General features: G+C 34.3%; 1 protein-coding gene across 3 annotated transcripts in view; it reads right to left on the reverse strand.

Moving 5' to 3' along the window:
* The window catches only part of LOC117333214 (cell wall protein DAN4-like), a 40,802-nt gene that overhangs the window by 10,344 nt on the left and 10,615 nt on the right, over nt 1-19,843 (reverse strand). For 2 of the 3 annotated variants that reach the window (XM_033892395.1, XM_033892394.1), the window contains exons 10-18: nt 18,972-19,131; nt 15,433-15,503; nt 14,527-14,695; nt 12,496-12,611; nt 9,535-9,782; nt 8,024-8,835; nt 7,368-7,475; nt 6,585-6,705; nt 5,922-6,026 (exon numbers count right to left, since the gene is read on the reverse strand). In XM_033892395.1, coding sequence (XP_033748286.1) covers nt 5,922-6,026; nt 6,585-6,705; nt 7,368-7,475; nt 8,024-8,835; nt 9,535-9,782; nt 12,496-12,611; nt 14,527-14,695; nt 15,433-15,503; nt 18,972-19,131 — 1,910 coding nt within the window. The remainder of the gene's footprint in view (nt 1-5,921; nt 6,027-6,584; nt 6,706-7,367; nt 7,476-8,023; nt 8,836-9,534; nt 9,783-12,495; nt 12,612-14,526; nt 14,696-15,432; nt 15,504-18,971; nt 19,132-19,843) is intronic. The other variant, XM_033892396.1, reaches the window with a different exon arrangement.

Here is a 19,843-nt window from a genome sequence, read left to right on the forward strand (position 1 = left end):
CGCTATTACACACATGACAAGTTACCTCTAAAATATTAAACAATGGCCACTATTACACACATGACAAGTTAACCCTAAAATATTAAACAATGGCCACTATTACACACATGACAAGTTACCTCTAAAATATTACAATGGCCACTATTACACACGTGACAAGTTAACTCTAAAATATTAAACAATGGCCACTATTACACACGTGACAAGTTACCTCTAAAATATTAAACAATGGCCGCTATTACACACATGACAAGTTAACCCTAAAATATTAAACAATGGCTGCTATTACACCATGACAAGTTACCTCTAAAATATTAAACAATGGCTGCTATTACACACATGACAAGTTACCTCTAAAATATTAAACAATGGCCGCTATTACACACATGACAAGTTACCCCTAAAATATTAAACAATGGCCACTATTACACACGTGACAAGTTACCCCTAAAATATTAAACAATGGCCACTATTACACACGTGACAAGTTAACCCTAAAATATCAAACAATGGCTGCTATTACACGCATGACAAGTTACCTCTAAAATATTAAACAATGGCCACTATTACACACGACAAGTTACCCCTAAAATATCAAACAATGGCCACTATTACACACATGACAAGTTACCTCTAAAATATTAAACAATGGCCGCTATTACACACGTGACAAGTTACCTCTAAAATATTAAACAATAGCCGCTATTACACACATGACAAGTTAACCCTAAAATATTAAACAATGGCCGCTATTACACCATGACAAGTTACCTCTAAAATATTAAATAATGGCCACTATTACAAACATGACAAGTTACCTCTAAAATATTAAACAATGGCCGCTATTACACACATGACAAGTTACCTCTAAAATATTAAACAATGGCTGCTATTACACACATGACAAGTTACCCCTAAAATATTAAACAATGGCTGCTATTACACGCATGACAAGTTAACCCTAAAATATCAAACAATGGCTGCTATTACACGCATGACAAGTTACCTCTAAAATATTAAACAATGGCCACTATTACACACGACAAGTTAACCCTAAAATATTAAACAATGGCCACTATTACACACATGACAAGTTACCTCTAAAATATTAAACAATGGCCGCTATTACACACATGACAAGTTACCCCTAAAATATTAAACAATGGCCACTATTACACACATGACAAGTTACCTCTAAAATATTAAACAATGGCCGCTATTACACACATGACAAGTTACCCCTAAAATATTAAACAATGGCCGCTATTACACACATGACAAGTTACCTCTAAAATATTAAACAATGGCCACTATTACACACATGACAAGTTACCTCTAAAATATTAAACAATGGCCGCTATTACACACATGACAAGTTACCTCTAAAATATTAAACAATGGCCACTATTACACACATGACAAGTTACCCCTAAAATATTAAACAATGGCCACTATTACACACATGACAAGTTACCTCTAAAATATTAAACAATGGCCACTATTACACACATGACAAGTTACCCCTAAAATATTAAACAATGGCCGCTATTACACACATGACAAGTTACCCCTAAAATATTAAACAATGGCCGCTATTACACACATGACAAGTTAACCCTAAAATATTAAACAATGGCCACTATTACACACATGACAAGTTACCTCTAAAATATCAAACAATGGCTGCTATTACACACATGACAAGTTACCTCTAAAATATTAAACAATGGCCACTATTACACACATGACAAGTTACCTCTAAAATATTACAATGGCTACTATTACACACATGACAAGTTACCCCTAAAATATTAAACAATGGCCACTATTACACACATGACAAGTTAACCCTAAAATATTAAACAATGGCCACTATTACACACATGACAAGTTACCTCTAAAATATTAAACAATGGCCGCTATTACACACATGACAAGTTACCTCTAAAATATTAAACAATGGCCACTATTACACACATGACAAGTTAACCCTAAAATATTAAACAATGGCCACTATTACACACATGACAAGTTACCTCTAAAATATTACAATGGCCACTATTACACACGTGACAAGTTAACTCTAAAATATTAAACAATGGCCACTATTACACACGTGACAAGTTACCTCTAAAATATTAAACAATGGCCGCTATTACACACATGACAAGTTAACCCTAAAATATTAAACAATGGCTGCTATTACACCATGACAAGTTACCTCTAAAATATTAAACAATGGCTGCTATTACACACATGACAAGTTACCTCTAAAATATTAAACAATGGCCGCTATTACACACATGACAAGTTACCCCTAAAATATTAAACAATGGCCACTATTACACACGTGACAAGTTACCCCTAAAATATTAAACAATGGCCACTATTACACACGTGACAAGTTAACCCTAAAATATCAAACAATGGCTGCTATTACACGCATGACAAGTTACCTCTAAAATATTAAACAATGGCCACTATTACACACGACAAGTTACCCCTAAAATATCAAACAATGGCCACTATTACACACATGACAAGTTACCTCTAAAATATTAAACAATGGCCGCTATTACACACGTGACAAGTTACCTCTAAAATATTAAACAATAGCCGCTATTACACACATGACAAGTTAACCCTAAAATATTAAACAATGGCCGCTATTACACCATGACAAGTTACCTCTAAAATATTAAATAATGGCCACTATTACAAACATGACAAGTTACCTCTAAAATATTAAACAATGGCCGCTATTACACACATGACAAGTTACCTCTAAAATATTAAACAATGGCTGCTATTACACACATGACAAGTTACCCCTAAAATATTAAACAATGGCTGCTATTACACGCATGACAAGTTAACCCTAAAATATCAAACAATGGCTGCTATTACACGCATGACAAGTTACCTCTAAAATATTAAACAATGGCCACTATTACACACGACAAGTTAACCCTAAAATATTAAACAATGGCCACTATTACACGCATGACAAGTTACCTCTAAAATATTAAACAATGGCCACTATTACACACATGACAAGTTAACCCTAAAATATTAAACAATGGCCACTATTACACACATGACAAGTTACTTCTAAAATATCAAACAATGGCTGCTATTACAAACATGACAAGTTACCTCTAAAATATTAAACAATGGCCACTATTACACACATGACAAGTTACCTCTAAAATATCAAACAATGGCTGCTATTACACACATGACAAGTTACCTCTAAAATATTAAACAATGGCCACTATTACACACATGACAAGTTACCCCTAAAATATTAAACAATGGCCGCTATTACACACATGACAAGTTACCCCTAAAATATTAAACAATGGCTGCTATTACACATATGACAAGTTACCTCTAAAATATTAAACAATGGCCACTATTACACACGACAAGTTACCCCTAAAATATTAAACAATGGCCGCTATTACACACATGACAAGTTACCTCTAAAATATTAAACAATGGCTGCTATTACACACATGACAAGTTACCTCTAAAATATTAAACAATGGCCACTATTACACACATGACAAGTTACCCCTAAAATATTAAACAATGGCCGCTATTACACACATGACAAGTTACCTCTAAAATATTAATCAATGGCCACTATTACACACATGACAAGTTACCTCTAAAATATTAAACAATGGCCACTATTACACACATGACAAGTTACCCCTAAAATATCAAACAATGGCTGCTATTACACACATGACAAGTTACCTCTAAAATATTAAACAATGGCCACTATTACACACATGACAAGTTACCTCTAAAATATTAAACAATGGCCACTATTACACACATGACAAGTTACCTCTAAAATATTAAACAATGGCCGCTATTACACACATGACAAGTTAACCCTAAAATATTAAACAATGGCCGCTATTACACACATGACAAGTTACCTCTAAAATATCAAACAATGGCCGCTATTACACACATGACAAGTTACCCCTAAAATATTAAACAATGGCCGCTATTACACACATGACAAGTTACCCCTAAAATATTAAACAATGGCCGCTATTACACACATGACAAGTTACCTCTAAAATATTAAACAATGGCTGCTATTACACACATGACAAGTTACCTCTAAAATATTAAACAATGGCCGCTATTACACACATGACAAGTTACCCCTAAAATATTAAACAATGGCCACTATTACACACATGACAAGTTACCTCTAAAATATTAAACAATGGCCGCTATTACACACATGACAAGTTACCCCTAAAATATTAAACAATGGTCGCTATTACACACGTGACAAGTTACCTCTAAAATATTAAACAATGGCCACTATTACACACATGACAAGTTACCTCTAAAATATTAAACAATGGCCGCTATTACACACATGACAAGTTACCTCTAAAATATTAAACAATGGCCACTATTACACACATGACAAGTTACCCCTAAAATATTAAACAATGGCCACTATTACACACATGACAAGTTACCTCTAAAATATTAAATAATGGCCACTATTACACACATGACAAGTTACCCCTAAAATATTAAACAATGGCCGCTATTACACACATGACAAGTTACCCCTAAAATATTAAACAATGGCCGCTATTACACACATGACAAGTTAACCCTAAAATATTAAACAATGGCCACTATTACACACATGACAAGTTACCTCTAAAATATCAAACAATGGCTGCTATTACACACATGACAAGTTACCTCTAAAATATTAAACAATGGCCACTATTACACACATGACAAGTTACCTCTAAAATATTACAATGGCTACTATTACACACATGACAAGTTACCCCTAAAATATTAAACAATGGCCACTATTACACACATGACAAGTTAACCCTAAAATATTAAACAATGGCCACTATTACACACATGACAAGTTAACCCTAAAATATTAAACAATGGCCGCTATTACACACATGACAAGTTACCTCTAAAATATTAAACAATGGCCACTATTACACACATGACAAGTTAACCCTAAAATATCAAACAATGGCCACTATTACACACATGACAAGTTACCTCTAAAATATTACAATGGCCACTATTACACACGTGACAAGTTACCTCTAAAATATTAAACAATGGCCACTATTACACATGTGACAAGTTACCTCTAAAATATTAAACAATGGCCACTATTACACACATGACAAGTTACCTCTAAAATATTACAATGGCCACTATTACACACATGACAAGTTACCTCTAAAATATCAAACAATGGCCACTATTACACACATGACAAGTTACCTCTAAAATATTAAACAATGGCCACTATTACACACATGACAAGTTAACCCAGAAACGTAACCATACATATAGTCAACTGATCATAACTTTTGAGTAGGCACTAAATCACCTAAAAAAGTTACTCCTAAAACATGTTAACTCGCTGAAACACAAATACCATTTCTGAATGTCAAACTTAGAAACAGATTCTGTAACAGTGATTATTTTTATCACATTTATGAAATTTGAGATTTCATTTCAAAATATGTTTTACCACTTTATTTGAAAACTTGGTAAATATACTAGGTGTTTGACACAGTCATCGACATTAGGTAGGTCAGTTGTACGTGTGCAAGTAAAACTTTCTTGTACATTTATAAACATCACAAGAGTTTGTTTATGCATGGTTTCATACAAAATACTTCAGAGATTCTGGTATTCTTCAATTATATTTTTGAAAATTTAAATTATAGAACACCAACATATAATCAAAATCTATGCTCTAATATCAGGATGAAAAAGATATCAGTAGAAGGTTGATGGTTGATTAACTTAATGTAAACCATGACTTGAATCATTTAATGTGTGGGAGATGATCAATGGGAATCGTGGTAGAAAAACCTAGTCTTTACCTTTGGACAGTAATCCAGTGGGTATCGTCGTAGGGATTATTATTACCATATCTCCCGATTCTATCCGCAGCCATCAGGTTATTCAGGCGATTTATTAACAGTTTTCTGGCAAAAAAAAAAAGACAACAATTAGTCTGAACTAAAAATAAAACATGGTGATAATTAAATTATTTCCCTGAATAAAGGTGATAACAAATGTTTCAATGACCCTTGTAACCATTAAAGATAAGTAAAGGTCGAACAAACTTAATAATCTCCAATTAACACCCTTGAAAACTGCAGGCCATAAATTAAGAATTGAGGCCTTATAGACTTTGAGGCTCTATATTCTAGTAAAAGAAATTTAAAAAGTTTTTTGATGTTGTTTAAACATTGTGACCTTGAATACATGTCAAGGTCATTCATTAATAATACCTTTCTCTTATAAATCATTATATACAACATATATAGTATCATGAATGAAGTGTTTATATGACTCTTTTTTACAAAAGCATTTGCAACACCACTATAACTAGAATTTGCTTCAATTGAGCTAAAATGATACATATGAAAGGTTACAATAGCAGTAACGATATGATGCGAGTTGAGTTACCTGTACCTGGTAGCTTAAGAAAATCAGTAATAAATAATAACTCTACACAAAATGTAGGTGTTTTATCTTACCTCAAATCTTCACAATCCCCATACAGGTCGGCAGCAGTAAGATATATATCACAACTTGTAAATGAGTTCACTCCAAACAGTATTGGCCTTCTCCCAGCATTGTAACACAGTCCATTTACATCTAAAACAACAGTTTTTACATTAACACAGTCCATTTACATCTAAAACAACAGTATTTACATGAACACAGTCTGTTTATATCTATAACAACACAAATCAAATGAATATAACACAATCCCTTTATATCAATATCAATTATATCAACAGTAATTACATTATTGAAACATAGCTCATTTACATCTAAACAACAGTATTTACATGAACACAGTCCATTTACATCAATAACAACAGTCATTACATTATTGTAACTCAGTCTATTTACATCAATAACAACAGTAATTATTACATCATTGTAACAAAGTCCCTTTACATCAATAATAACACAACAGTATTTACATTAACACAGTCCATTCACATCAATAACAAGTCATTACATTATTGTAACACAGTCCATTTACATCTAAAACAACAGTTTTTACATGAAGTCCATTTACATCAATAACAAGTCATTACATTATTGTAACACAGTCCATTGACACCTTAAACAACTAGTCCATGTACATCTAAAATAACAGTACTACATTCCTGTAACACAATTTACATCTTAACTGTAACATCATCATTGAAACAGTTCAATTACATCTAAAACAACAGTGATTACATCATTGTATCACCCACCAATGGCCTATGCTAGCCAGGTAAATTCCTGTCTACAATACCTACCAGTGCTCCACAACGCATGTTGCCTGCTCGTGTTCTGATTAACGTAGAATGCCCCACCACTCAAGGTCATGGCTGAGCCGGTCAGGAGTGGCCTCCCTTTGTCGTATCCTGTTTAAAACATAGACAGCCAAACCATGTTGGTAGGAGAATTGGAGATCATCACCAATATTTGTGTGCTGTGACAATTACTGTAGGAGGGCAATCTCTTATTGTACATAATTGGTTTATCTTGAGAGGAAGACTCACAAGTTTTGATCCTAAATCTAGAAATAATTATATAATTACAGTTCAAAGTTTTAAAACCCCAAACTTTCAGTAAGAAAGGGCAGCTTAAATATAAAGTTTTCACTAAAAACATTGTCAATAGGTCTATAAATGTACTTTCCTTATGCTTGTAAAATTGAAACATATACATTTCCAGTCACCGATGGAAATTTGGCAATTTTGATCTTACATATTATATGAGGAGTTTTCATAATACTTACCTTTATCTTTCAGTAAACAATCAGTATCAACTTTAAACATTAAGAGTTCAAACCTACTTAAAAGTTGCTTCTTGCTAATGAAACTGTTGTTAAACCTTAATTATAACAGTACTAGTAATTGTACTACCCTGTAATGAAGAATCGACAGTGCCGTTGAGAGTAGGTACTTACCAGGCCAGCCTGATCGTTCAAAGCTTGTTCCTAGGCCCAGATAATCATCCTGGCTAACGTTGGTAGGACTACTGTGTATAAACTCTGTGGAATATTTCTGGGTGACCACGTTGCCAACAGGTACATTTCCCATAATGACTGTGGCATTCAGTCGGAGTATTTGTGACTCTGACCAGTAAAACCTGTAACGGACCTCCAGTACTGCGAAATTACACACAGAATTTACAAGTGAAGGGACAGGAGGACGTGTATACCCATCATCGAAGGCACAACGTGGAGGGAGGGGGGTCTCATTAGAAGTACTGGTGGCAATAGTGTTGAAATTGGTGGTGATGTCATTACCACATTCATCCTGATCAGCAAGGGCCGGCATAGTGTAATTAAATGTCGTTGTGTTTGTAGGTCGTGTGGGTAACATTGTAGAATTGTCTTTGATATACCCTGTTAAGTCAGTGGTACAGTAATAATTCAGGGATGTCACTGCTATGGTACTATTCATTCCATTGTTGCCGCGAACAACAAAAGGTTTGGGACAGGAAGGTGACCTGGTACTGCTGGACTCTACATAAAATAGGGCATTGAATGACCCGTCTACAGAACACGAGGCCTGGTTTAGCTCAATAAGGCAGTCTGATGTGTCATCCTTTAGGTAACGGACAGGTGACGCCAGGTTACACTGGCCAGACAGGACACGATGAGGTAGAATCAGGGGTACAGAATACTCCTGGGTTGTCCCCTCCTGACTAACTGTCACTAAGGACCCTGAGATGTAAGGCGTGGATGACACAGAAGATACTCTCAACTCCTCCTCCCTAGACATAATAGACAGAGAAATAATTAATTCATATAATGCTGACGGTGTCAAAAATAACATAACATGGAAATAAGGACTTTTTTACTTCGGCCCTTGGTCAGAACTTCAGCATATGTTTTCAGCTATTTCATACTGTCATGTGGATAAAAAACAAACATCTATCAAAACAACAATTATTTTTCGCCATACCTGACCGTACGGGCATACATGTCCACATAGATAAACAGGTAACACAACTAATTCCGAATTTCCACAAGATGTTTGGAAACTCTTAGAAAATTGGATTTGATATGTATGCCCATACAGTCAGATGTGTCGAAAAAAGATTACTATTTCGATATACATGTATGTGTTTTCTATCCACATGACAATATTGAATAGTTGAAAACATATGCTGAAGTTCTGAACAAGGGCAGGTCAGCTTTCCCCCCCCTTTTCACGATGGCAGAAGATCTAATGTTAGTCAGCCAATATCAGATTTTTAAAAGGCCAATAAAACATCAGAAACATCGGATTACCTGGTGATCAGACCCAGGCTCTGCAATATATCATGTTTAAAGAATTTTCAGAAACCCTATCCATGCCAGTTTGATGATAAAGCACACAGCACTGATTCTGTGGGAATGACACACTCTCTCCCACAACTTGATTATAGTAAGCTAAAAACCATACTCTTTCTTGGCGATGTTAAACTTACTTGTACGAGTAAAATTCTTTTCCAGCTATTTTCTCCTGAAATTTCTGTGAAGCACGGATGCTAAGTGAGTTTGCGAAGAAGTAGCCGAGAAGGGCATTGTACTCGCGATATACACACATCAGAGGAAACCAGTCAGCCTTGAGGGGGTGAGTAGAGGCACAATCATGTTCTGCTACGGGGGCCGACTGTCCCCCAGCCAGGCCAGGGATGCAGTTGGAAAAGGAATTCTTCATTACATCGGAGCAATTCTGAAACATCATCACTTTCATTGCAAAACTTAGAAAAGTTAACTGAAATATGTTCAACCTGAACTTTTCCTAACACAATAGCTTTCTCCCATATTGCTTTCTATGAGCACTGACCACTTGATATACAGAATGCCTTCTGTATCTATGATAATTATGATAATGATTACTGAATTCGGAAAGTCTGTTTACAGATTTTATACTGCTCATCTAGATCTTGTAAAAGTTGAAAAGACCAGTACATAGTATACACTCACAAAGTTACATATATCACAGAGGTTATCAACACTTAATGTCATAGTTAATATACTAGTTGAGGTTGACTCAATGTCATAGTTAATATACTAGTTTAGGTTGACTGAATGTCACAGTTAATATACTAGTAGTCGAGAATGACTCAATGTCATAGTTAATATACTAGTACATGTATAGGTTGACTCAATGTCATAGTTAATATACTAGTAAATGATGACCCTATGACATTGTTAATATACTAGTTGAAGTTGACTCAATGTCATTGTAAATAAACAAGTTTAGATTGACTCAATGTCAGAGTTGATATACTAGTAGAGAATGACTCAATGTCATTGTTAATATACTAGTAGAGAATGACTCAATGTCATAGTTAATATACTAGTGGAAGGTGACTCAATGCCATAGTTAATATACTAGTAGAGAATGACTCAATGTCATTGTTAATATACTAGTAGAAGGTGACTCAATGCCATAGTTAATATACTAGTAGAGAATGACTCAATGTCATTGTTAATATACTAGTAGAGAATGACTCAATGTCATTGTTAATATACTAGTAGAGAATGACTCAATGTCATAGTTAATATACTAGTAGAGAATGACTCAATGTCATAGTTAATATACTAGTAAAGGGTGACTCAATGTCAAAGTCAATATACTAGTAGAGAATGACTCAATGTCATAGTTAATATACTAGTAGAGAATGACTCAATGTCAAAGTTAATATACTAGTAGAGAATGACTCAATGTCATAGTTAATATACTAGTAGAGGGTGACTCAATGTCAAAGTTAATATACTAGTAGAGATTGACTCAATGTCAAAGTTAATATACTAGTAGAGAATGACTCAATGTCAAAGTTAATATACTAGTAGAGAATGACTCAATGTCATTGTTAATATACTAGTAGAAAATGACTCAATGTCAAAGTTAATATACTAGTAGAGGGTGACTCAATGTCAAAGTTAATATACTAGTAGAGATTGACTCAATGTCAAAGTTAATATACTAGTAGAGAATGACTCAATGTCATTGTTAATATACTAGTAGAGAAATGACTCAATGTCAAAGTTAATATACTAGTAGATGGTGACTCAATGTCAAAGTTAATATACTAGTAGAGAATGACTCGATGTCATTGTTAATATACTAGTAGAGGGTGACTCAATGTCAAAGTTAATATACTAGTAGAGAATGACTCAATGTCAAAGTTAATATACTAGTAGAGAATGACTCAATGTCATAGTTAATATACTAGTAGAGGGTGACTCAATGTCATTGTTAATATACTAGTAGAGAATGACTCGATGTCATAGTTAATATACTAGTAGAGAATGACTCAATGTCAAAGTTAATATACTAGTAGAGAATGACTCAATGTCATAGTTAATATACTAGTAGAGGTTGACTCAATGTCATTGTTAATATACTAGTAGAGGTTGACTCAATGTCATTGTTAATATACTTGTAGAGAATGACTCAATGTCAAAGTTAATATACTAGTAGAGAATGACTCAATGTCAAAGTTAATATACTAGTAGAGAATGACTCAATGTCATAGTTAATATACTAGTAGAGGGTGACTCAATGTCATTGTTAATATACTAGTAGAGAATGACTCGATGTCATAGTTAATATACTAGTAGAGAATGACTCAATGTCAAAGTTGATATACTAGTAGAGAATGACTCAATGTCATAGTTAATATACTAGTAGAGGGTGACTCAATGTCAAAGTTAATATACTAGTAGAGAATGACTCAATGTCAAAGTTAATATACTAGTAGAGAATGACTCAATGTCATAGTTAATATACTAGTAGAGGGTGACTCAATGTCATTGTTAATATACTAGTAGAGAATGACTCGATGTCATAGTCAATATACTAGTAGAGAATGACTCAATGTCAAAGTTAATATACTAGTAGAGAATGACTCAATGTCATAGTTAATATACTAGTAGAGGTTGACTCAATGTCATTGTTAATATACTAGTAGAGGTTGACTCAATGTCATTGTTAATATACTTGTAGAGAATGACTCAATGTCAAAGTTAATATACTAGTAGAGAATGACTCAATGTCAAAGTTAATATACTAGTAGAGAATGGCTCAATGTCAAAGTTAATATACTAGTAGAGAATTACTCAATGTCAAAGTTAATATACTAGTAGAGAATGACTCAATGGCATAGTTAATATACTAGTAAAGGGTGACTCAATGTCAAAGTCAATATACTAGTAGAGGTTGACTCAATGTCATTGTTAATATACTAGTAGAGGGTGACTCAATGTCAAAGTTAATATACTAGTAGAGAATGACTCAATGTCATTGTTAATATACTAGTAGAGAATGACTCAATGTCAAAGTTAATATACTAGTAGAGGGTGACTCAATGTCATTGTTAATATACTTGTAGAGAATGACTCAATGTCAGAGTTGATAGAGGTTTAAAGGTTCTCACCGTGTCACAGCAACAGTTGATATCACAAATGTCAAAGGTCAGATCACAAGGACATGGAGCCGCATCTACATAGGCTGGGTTCTGGTACTTCCTTTCATCATTTACAGCTGTTTTTGCTTGAAAAATGTTTAATTTGATTTTTATCAATAAGGATGTTGAAACATTGTGTTTATACAGGGTACAAATGATATTACAACATATATTTTGTTGTTGCTGTAATAAGCTATGGCATCTCAAGGAGATTTATATAGAGGGTATAATTTCTGCAGAAAAGGTCAAAATTATTAATTATGTAATGGGGTATGAATAAATGAGGTTAAAGTATAGCCAGCATAGTCTCAAAAATATTCACTGAAGATAATGAAGTGGATAGCTGGACAAACTCATGTTTACAGGAGAATGGTCAGACAGAAGGATATAGATAGATGGCTGGACAAACTCATGTTTACAGGAGAATGGTCAGACAGAAGTATATAGATAGATGGCTGGACAAACTCCTGTTTACAGGAGAATGGTCAGACAGAAGTATATAGATAGATGGCTGGACAAACTCATGTTTACAGGAGAATGGTCAGACAGAAGTATATAGATAGATGGCTGGACAAACTCATGTTTACAGGAGAATGGTCAGACAGAAGGATATAGACAGATGGCTGGACAAACTCATGTTTACAGGAGAATGGTCAGACAGAAGGATATAGATAGATGGCTGGACAAACTCATGTTTACAGGTGAATGGTCAGACAGAAGGATATAGACAGACGGCTGGAGAAACTCATGTTTACAGGTGAATGGTCAGACAGAAGGATATAGATAAGATGGCTGGACAAACTCATGTTTACAGGTGAATGGTCAGACAGAAGGATATAGACAGACGGCTGGACAAACTCCTGTTTACAGGTGAATGGTCAGACAGAAGGATATAGATAGATGGCTGGACAAACTCATGTTTACAGGTGAATGGTCAGACAGGATATAGACAGACGGCTGGACAAACTCATGTTTACAGGTGAATGGTCAGACAGAAGGATATAGATAGATGTAGATGGCTGGACAAGCTGCTTCCAGTGTACAGTAATCCCTCGACCTATCGCCACTCGATAATACCGCCACCCTCGCATACCGCCACCTTGTCCCCTAGAACGGATTTTTGTGCTCTTTAATTCCCCCGTTAAGTCCGCCACCCTCGCATACCGCCATCCGCCATATGCTTTCAAGAACGAATGTGCCGAATCACTGTATATTTCCCTCGATTTCACCGCCATGTTTAAATCGCCGTGGAACTCTTTAGTGTTCTATTATTAGATACGGGTACTTCCCCATTCAAGCACAGGTGAAGTTACGCTTCAGTGATTCTATTCGCTGATCGAATCGTCATCGGTATTGACAAGAGGAATGTTTGTTTTGTAATAAAACAAGTTATGAATTCTACTCACATTGTTTATGAGTACGACTGACTGTCCGACAATTTGTTGACGCCGATAAACAAAGAAAAATTACCGAAGTGCAGACAGAAAGCGACATCATTGACTCCGTTACAAGTTTTGATAACAGTGAAACGGACCTTTAACACTGACTATGACGAACCACAACATATTCCAAGCGGAACAGAGGCAAAAGCCGCTATAGAAACGGTAATGCGATTTCTAGAGACGTCGGACAAAACAACAGAATTAGAAATAGACTCTTGCAGAATGATTTCAAAAAAAAATATCGGAAACTATCACAGACAATATGCGACAAAAGCATATCAGTGATTTTTTTTACCAAACTACAAAAACAATAACCATATTTAGACACTTTTACTGTTCAGTACCTGAAATTGAAATGTTTGTGTTTTCTGATTTGATCACAATATAAGACATTGGATTCCTACATTTTTGTTTTTGTCAAATTCGATAATACCGCCACCCTCTTTATACCGCCAATTACAACAAGAACAAAAGGTGGCGGTATAACGAGGGTAGACTGTACGATCCCTAACTTCTTGTAAGGAGTATAATATGTGTAAAATAATCACTATAAACTTACCAGTAGCCTTGCTCCAATCTAGTGTCACATTGGGTGTGAGGTTAGCCTCCACAAACACAGCATCAGAAAAGAGTACCAAACCACTAGTAGAACAACATGTCACCACGACGTACTCTGTGACAGCGGCCGTCACACCACTACGGCGGGTCACATTCACCAGGTAAGTTTTCTGTTAAAATAAGATCCATTAAGAACCTAAATAATTTAAGATATTCTGTTCAAGAGAAATACTTATCATGTAGTTAGATTTTCTTTATAAAAATGAATTAAATGTCTGATTTTGACAAAATATATCTGTTAGAGTTAGGAGGGAAGAGATTAAGAGAATTGTCTGTTAAAATTTGAATGTTTGATCTTACCTGTTTTAAGTGGTGAAGAACTGAATTATTGTCTTAAAACATGATGACAATGGATTTTCATCAATGGAATAATTAAATCTTTTTTAATATTACAAAGGTGGATTTCTTCATATTAGCAACCATAAAAAGTATGTAGTTATCTAAACTTAGTCCTTGTGAAAATGATACAAGAGCTGTTGTAGAACAGCATAGCTCATTTTGCAAATGTGTCAATAATGTTTTGCATATTAGATAAATAATGAATTATAAAGTAATCATAAAATAATGTGTTAATGCCTTTCAAAGCTTTGTCTGCATAAAAATCCTAGTCCAAAATATGTCAAAAAAGGTTTTCCCCTAATATTAATTCTAGTTGGACTCTGGGAGGGGATAGAATATATATATATAAACCCCACAGGAATCCTAAGACCAAATATCAATATGCCTTTCAACTTGCACCAAAATGTTAATATTAGAAAACCATAGCCAACGCTGATGTCGGGTGACATCATTAGCTCTCCCTCTTCTTCAGAGAAACAAGCTGAAAAGTGTCAAATATAAAGCTCACCGTGATGAGAGCACCCCAGACTGGTCCAGTCAGTGTAGTGGGGGAGGTAGTAGTGGCCGTAGCAGAGGTAGCTGTAACATACAAAATACTTAGACTTACTGACAAAGGCAACAGATTACTTAAATTTGACTTTCTATTAACTAATTAAAAGTGAACAAATTGCTTTTCATGACTCATGACATTTTGTATGTCAATACTATCTATTGCATATCATTTATCTCTAAAACGACAATAATAAATATTTAATCAAAGCTGTCTTTTTAAGGATGACAGATGTCCCCTTAATTAGGTGCTGGCCATCTCTGCTTTCAACAAATAATTAAACAGCTGCCATTGGAGGTTATTATAAATTGAACTGGTGAAAAATAATACTAAGATGCACATCAGAGAGCAGTTATGGATCTACAGTTAAATCAAAAGTTTCAGAGAAATTTTTCAGAAAATAAAATTCAGATACAATGACTGACAGGGTGATTTCAGTATACTTTATTTGTTGGGAGGTGTGAAAAAAGGTTACAATACTTAAGACAATCAGATAATTATATTTATAGCCTTATGGTCACTTTCACTATAATGCCATCTAATGTTACAGTTACGGTTTATCTAGGTGAACATGTATACATTATCAAATACTCTGGACTGAAATATGAAGTTGTTTCAATTACATTTTATACATAGTATAGCAAGTTATTATTCATTAAATCACCAACCAAAAGACTTCATTTAACTAAATTTGCACCTTTCCCTAGGAATGAAGGAAACCACCAGATTATCTGACTGAAATGTCCTCTTTAAAGCACCAGAACCAGTTTTTTTTACCATGCCACTAGGTTAGTTAAATTAAAGCACTATATATTTTTTTCAAGAATGTGCAACATCATGATATCAATATCTTATTTTTAATCACTAGATAGGGAAAATTGATAATAAATGTACTAGAAACCTTTACACAGAGAAAATTTCAACCTTCACCCTTGGCTGACCTAACAGGAGTGACCTTCACCCTAGGATGACATAACAGGAGTGACCTTCACCCTTGACTGACTTAACCGGATTGACCTACATGGCCCCTGGCTGACCTAACAGGGGTGACCTACACCCTTGGCTGACCTAATAGAAGCAACATTCACCTGTAAATCTAATTGTAGATACAGTTTCTGTAGTATCACGTATTTTAAAGAACTTTTAGTAGAATAAATAAGTTACTTCACAAGACTCATTTGGGAATCTGAAGAAATAAAGGAGTAAGTGTCCTCATTACAAAAAAAAAAGACAAAAAAAAACCAAACAAACCAAAGGACAAAGAGGCTCCCCTCATTACACAGGAGGACACAGAGTTCTCCCTCATTAACGAGGAAATCATGGGCACAAAGTTCCTGTCTTGTTAAGTCAGGAAATGCCAGACTAAGATTTCTTGCATTATGACATTATATCACAGGAAATGACGGACTAAGGTCCCTTGCATTATGACATTATATCACAGGAAATGATGGACTAAGGTTCCTTGCATTATGACATTATGTCACAGGAAATGACGGACTAAGGTCCCTTGCATTATGACATTATATCACAGGAAATGACGGACTAAGGTTCCTTGTATTATGACATTATGTCACAGGAAATGACGGACTATGGTTCCTTGTATTATGACATTATGTCACAGGAAATGACGGACTAAGGTTCCTTGTATTATGACATTATGTCACAGGAAATGACGGACTAAGGTTCCTTGTATTATGACATTATGTCACAGGAAATGACGGACTAAGGTTCCTTGTATTATGACATTATGTCACAGGAAATGACGGACTAAGGTTCCTTGCATTAATGATATGACATATCACAGGAAATGATGGACTAAGATTCCTTGCATTATGACATATCACAGGAAATGATGGACTAAGATTCCTTGTATGATCGATGTCAATATCACAGAAGGTGAAAGAGGAATATTAAACTCTGCTTATATAGCACTCCCAGTTTATACATTTTTTCTTGATTTAAGTCATCTTTAGATATTAAGAGATCAGTTTAAAAATATTCATCTCAAATAGGGAAAAAAGTCATAACTGGTAATTCAAAAACATGGGACTCCTCAGAGCGCATTCTCGCATGTTTAATTCTGCAAGTACATGTAAATTTATCATTATTTATACATTTGTATAAAGCCTATAAATATACCCGGACCCATACTAGATATCTTATCTATTGTATGTTATTTTGATTTATAAAGCACATTAGGTTAAAAAGCAGAATAAATGTACATATAGAGTTGATGTCTAGAGTTGTGATTTTTCACAACAGAATTTGCTATCAAATTTCTTGACTCTTCAATCTAGTGAATTTATTTTTTGTAATAAAATAAATTCATTTCAGTTACTGACTAAGATAGGATGGCAATAAGTCTTCCATAAAATTAATTCAACTTTCAAAATGATTTGTACCAATCTACACGGTGATGACCATATATGATTTATATCCAGCTGGATATCATCTTTCAAATAATCTTTTTGCCTTTTTTTTTTTTTTGTAATATGTGAAACTCTTTTCATAAAAATTATTGTTATTACTTCTGTAAAGTTACCATTTAAAAATTAAAAGGTTTTTATTAGCTTGAAGAATAATTGCCATTTCCTGTGTACCACATAGATACCCTTCACAGGTGCAGGTAGGTTATGTGCGCTGGTATTCTACCTGATATGGGTGGAAAACTCACCAGATAAAATAATTCCAAAGTACCGAGGGCAAATGAAAAAATGACAAACACATACATAATCAAAATATCAAATCAGTAAGTAAGTAAGTATTTGTAGATTTAATTTAGTAAAACAACACACTGCAAATTACAATGTGCGCAGCCAATTTTTTTATACATTAATTTCAAAATACTGTATATTACAATGTACCCAGCCATATACATTAATTTCAAAATACTGCAAATTACAATGTACCCAGCCATATACACTAATTTCAAAATACTGTATATTACAATGTACCCAGCCATATACACTACATTTCATGTAATTTCAAAATACTGTAAATTACAATGTACCCAGCCATATACACTAATTTTAAAATACTGCAAATTACAATGTACCCAGCCATATACACTGATTTTAAAATAATGCAAATTACAATGTACCCAGCCATATACACTAATTTTAAAATACTGCAAATTACAATGTACCCAGCCATATACACTGATTTTAAAATAATGCAAATTACAATGTACCCAGCCATATACACTAATTTAAAATACTGCAAATTACAATGTACCCAGCCATATACACTAATTTCAAAATACTGTAAATTACAAGGTATCCAGCCATATACATACACTAATTTCAAAATACTGTAAATTACAAGGTATCCAGCCATATACGTACACTCATTTCAAAATACTGTAAATTACAATGTACCCTGCCATATTTACAAATTACAAGGTATCCAGCTATATATGTACACTGATATTTCAAAATACTGCAAATTACAATGGCCCCCCCCATACACACTGTTTTTAAAATACTGCGTGTTCATACTTGTGGTAGTAGTGGTTGTAGAAGTTGAAGGACAGTTGGCTTGTCGGTTGTTGGGGTCTAAGGCCTGGGTCACCTGTTGTGTGTTGTTGAAGGTGGTGGCTGTACAGCCTAGCAGGGGTATCCCTGAAGTAGGAGCTGCTGACTCCAGCACTAGTAGCAACTGTATCAGACAAATTAGTATAGTTTATCAGAGAGATATATACTACATCAGATGAAATAGTACATTTTGTCAGAGAGATATATACTACATCAGATGAGCTAGTACAGTTTGTCAGAGAGATATATACTACATCAGATGAGCTAGTACAGTTTGTTACAGAGATATATACATTTGTATATCAGATGACCTAGTAGTTTGTCACAGAGATATATACTACATCAGATGAGCTAGTACATTTTGTTACAGAGATAAATACATTTGTACATCAGATGAGCTAGTACAGTTTGTTACAGAGATATATACTACATCAGATGAGCTAGTACATTTTGTTACAGAGATATATACATTTGTACATCAGATGAGCTAGTACAGTTTGTTACAGAGATATATACTACATCAGATGAGCTAGTACGGTTTGTTACAGAGATATACATTTGTACATCAGATGAGCTAGTACAGTTTGTTACAGAGATATATACATTTGTACATCAGATAAGTTAGTACAGTTTGTTACAGAGATATATACATTTGTACATCAGATGAGCTAGTACAGTTTGTTACAGAGATATATACATTTGTACATCAGATGAGCTAGTACAGTTTGTTACAGAGATATATACTACATCAGATGAGCTAGTACGGTTTGTTACAGAGATATACATTTGTACATCAGATGAGCTAGTACAGTTTGTTACAGAGATATACATTTGTA

This window comes from Pecten maximus, chromosome 8, assembly GCF_902652985.1.
Source record: "Pecten maximus chromosome 8, xPecMax1.1, whole genome shotgun sequence".
Classification (NCBI taxonomy): Eukaryota; Metazoa; Mollusca; class Bivalvia; order Pectinida; family Pectinidae; genus Pecten; species Pecten maximus.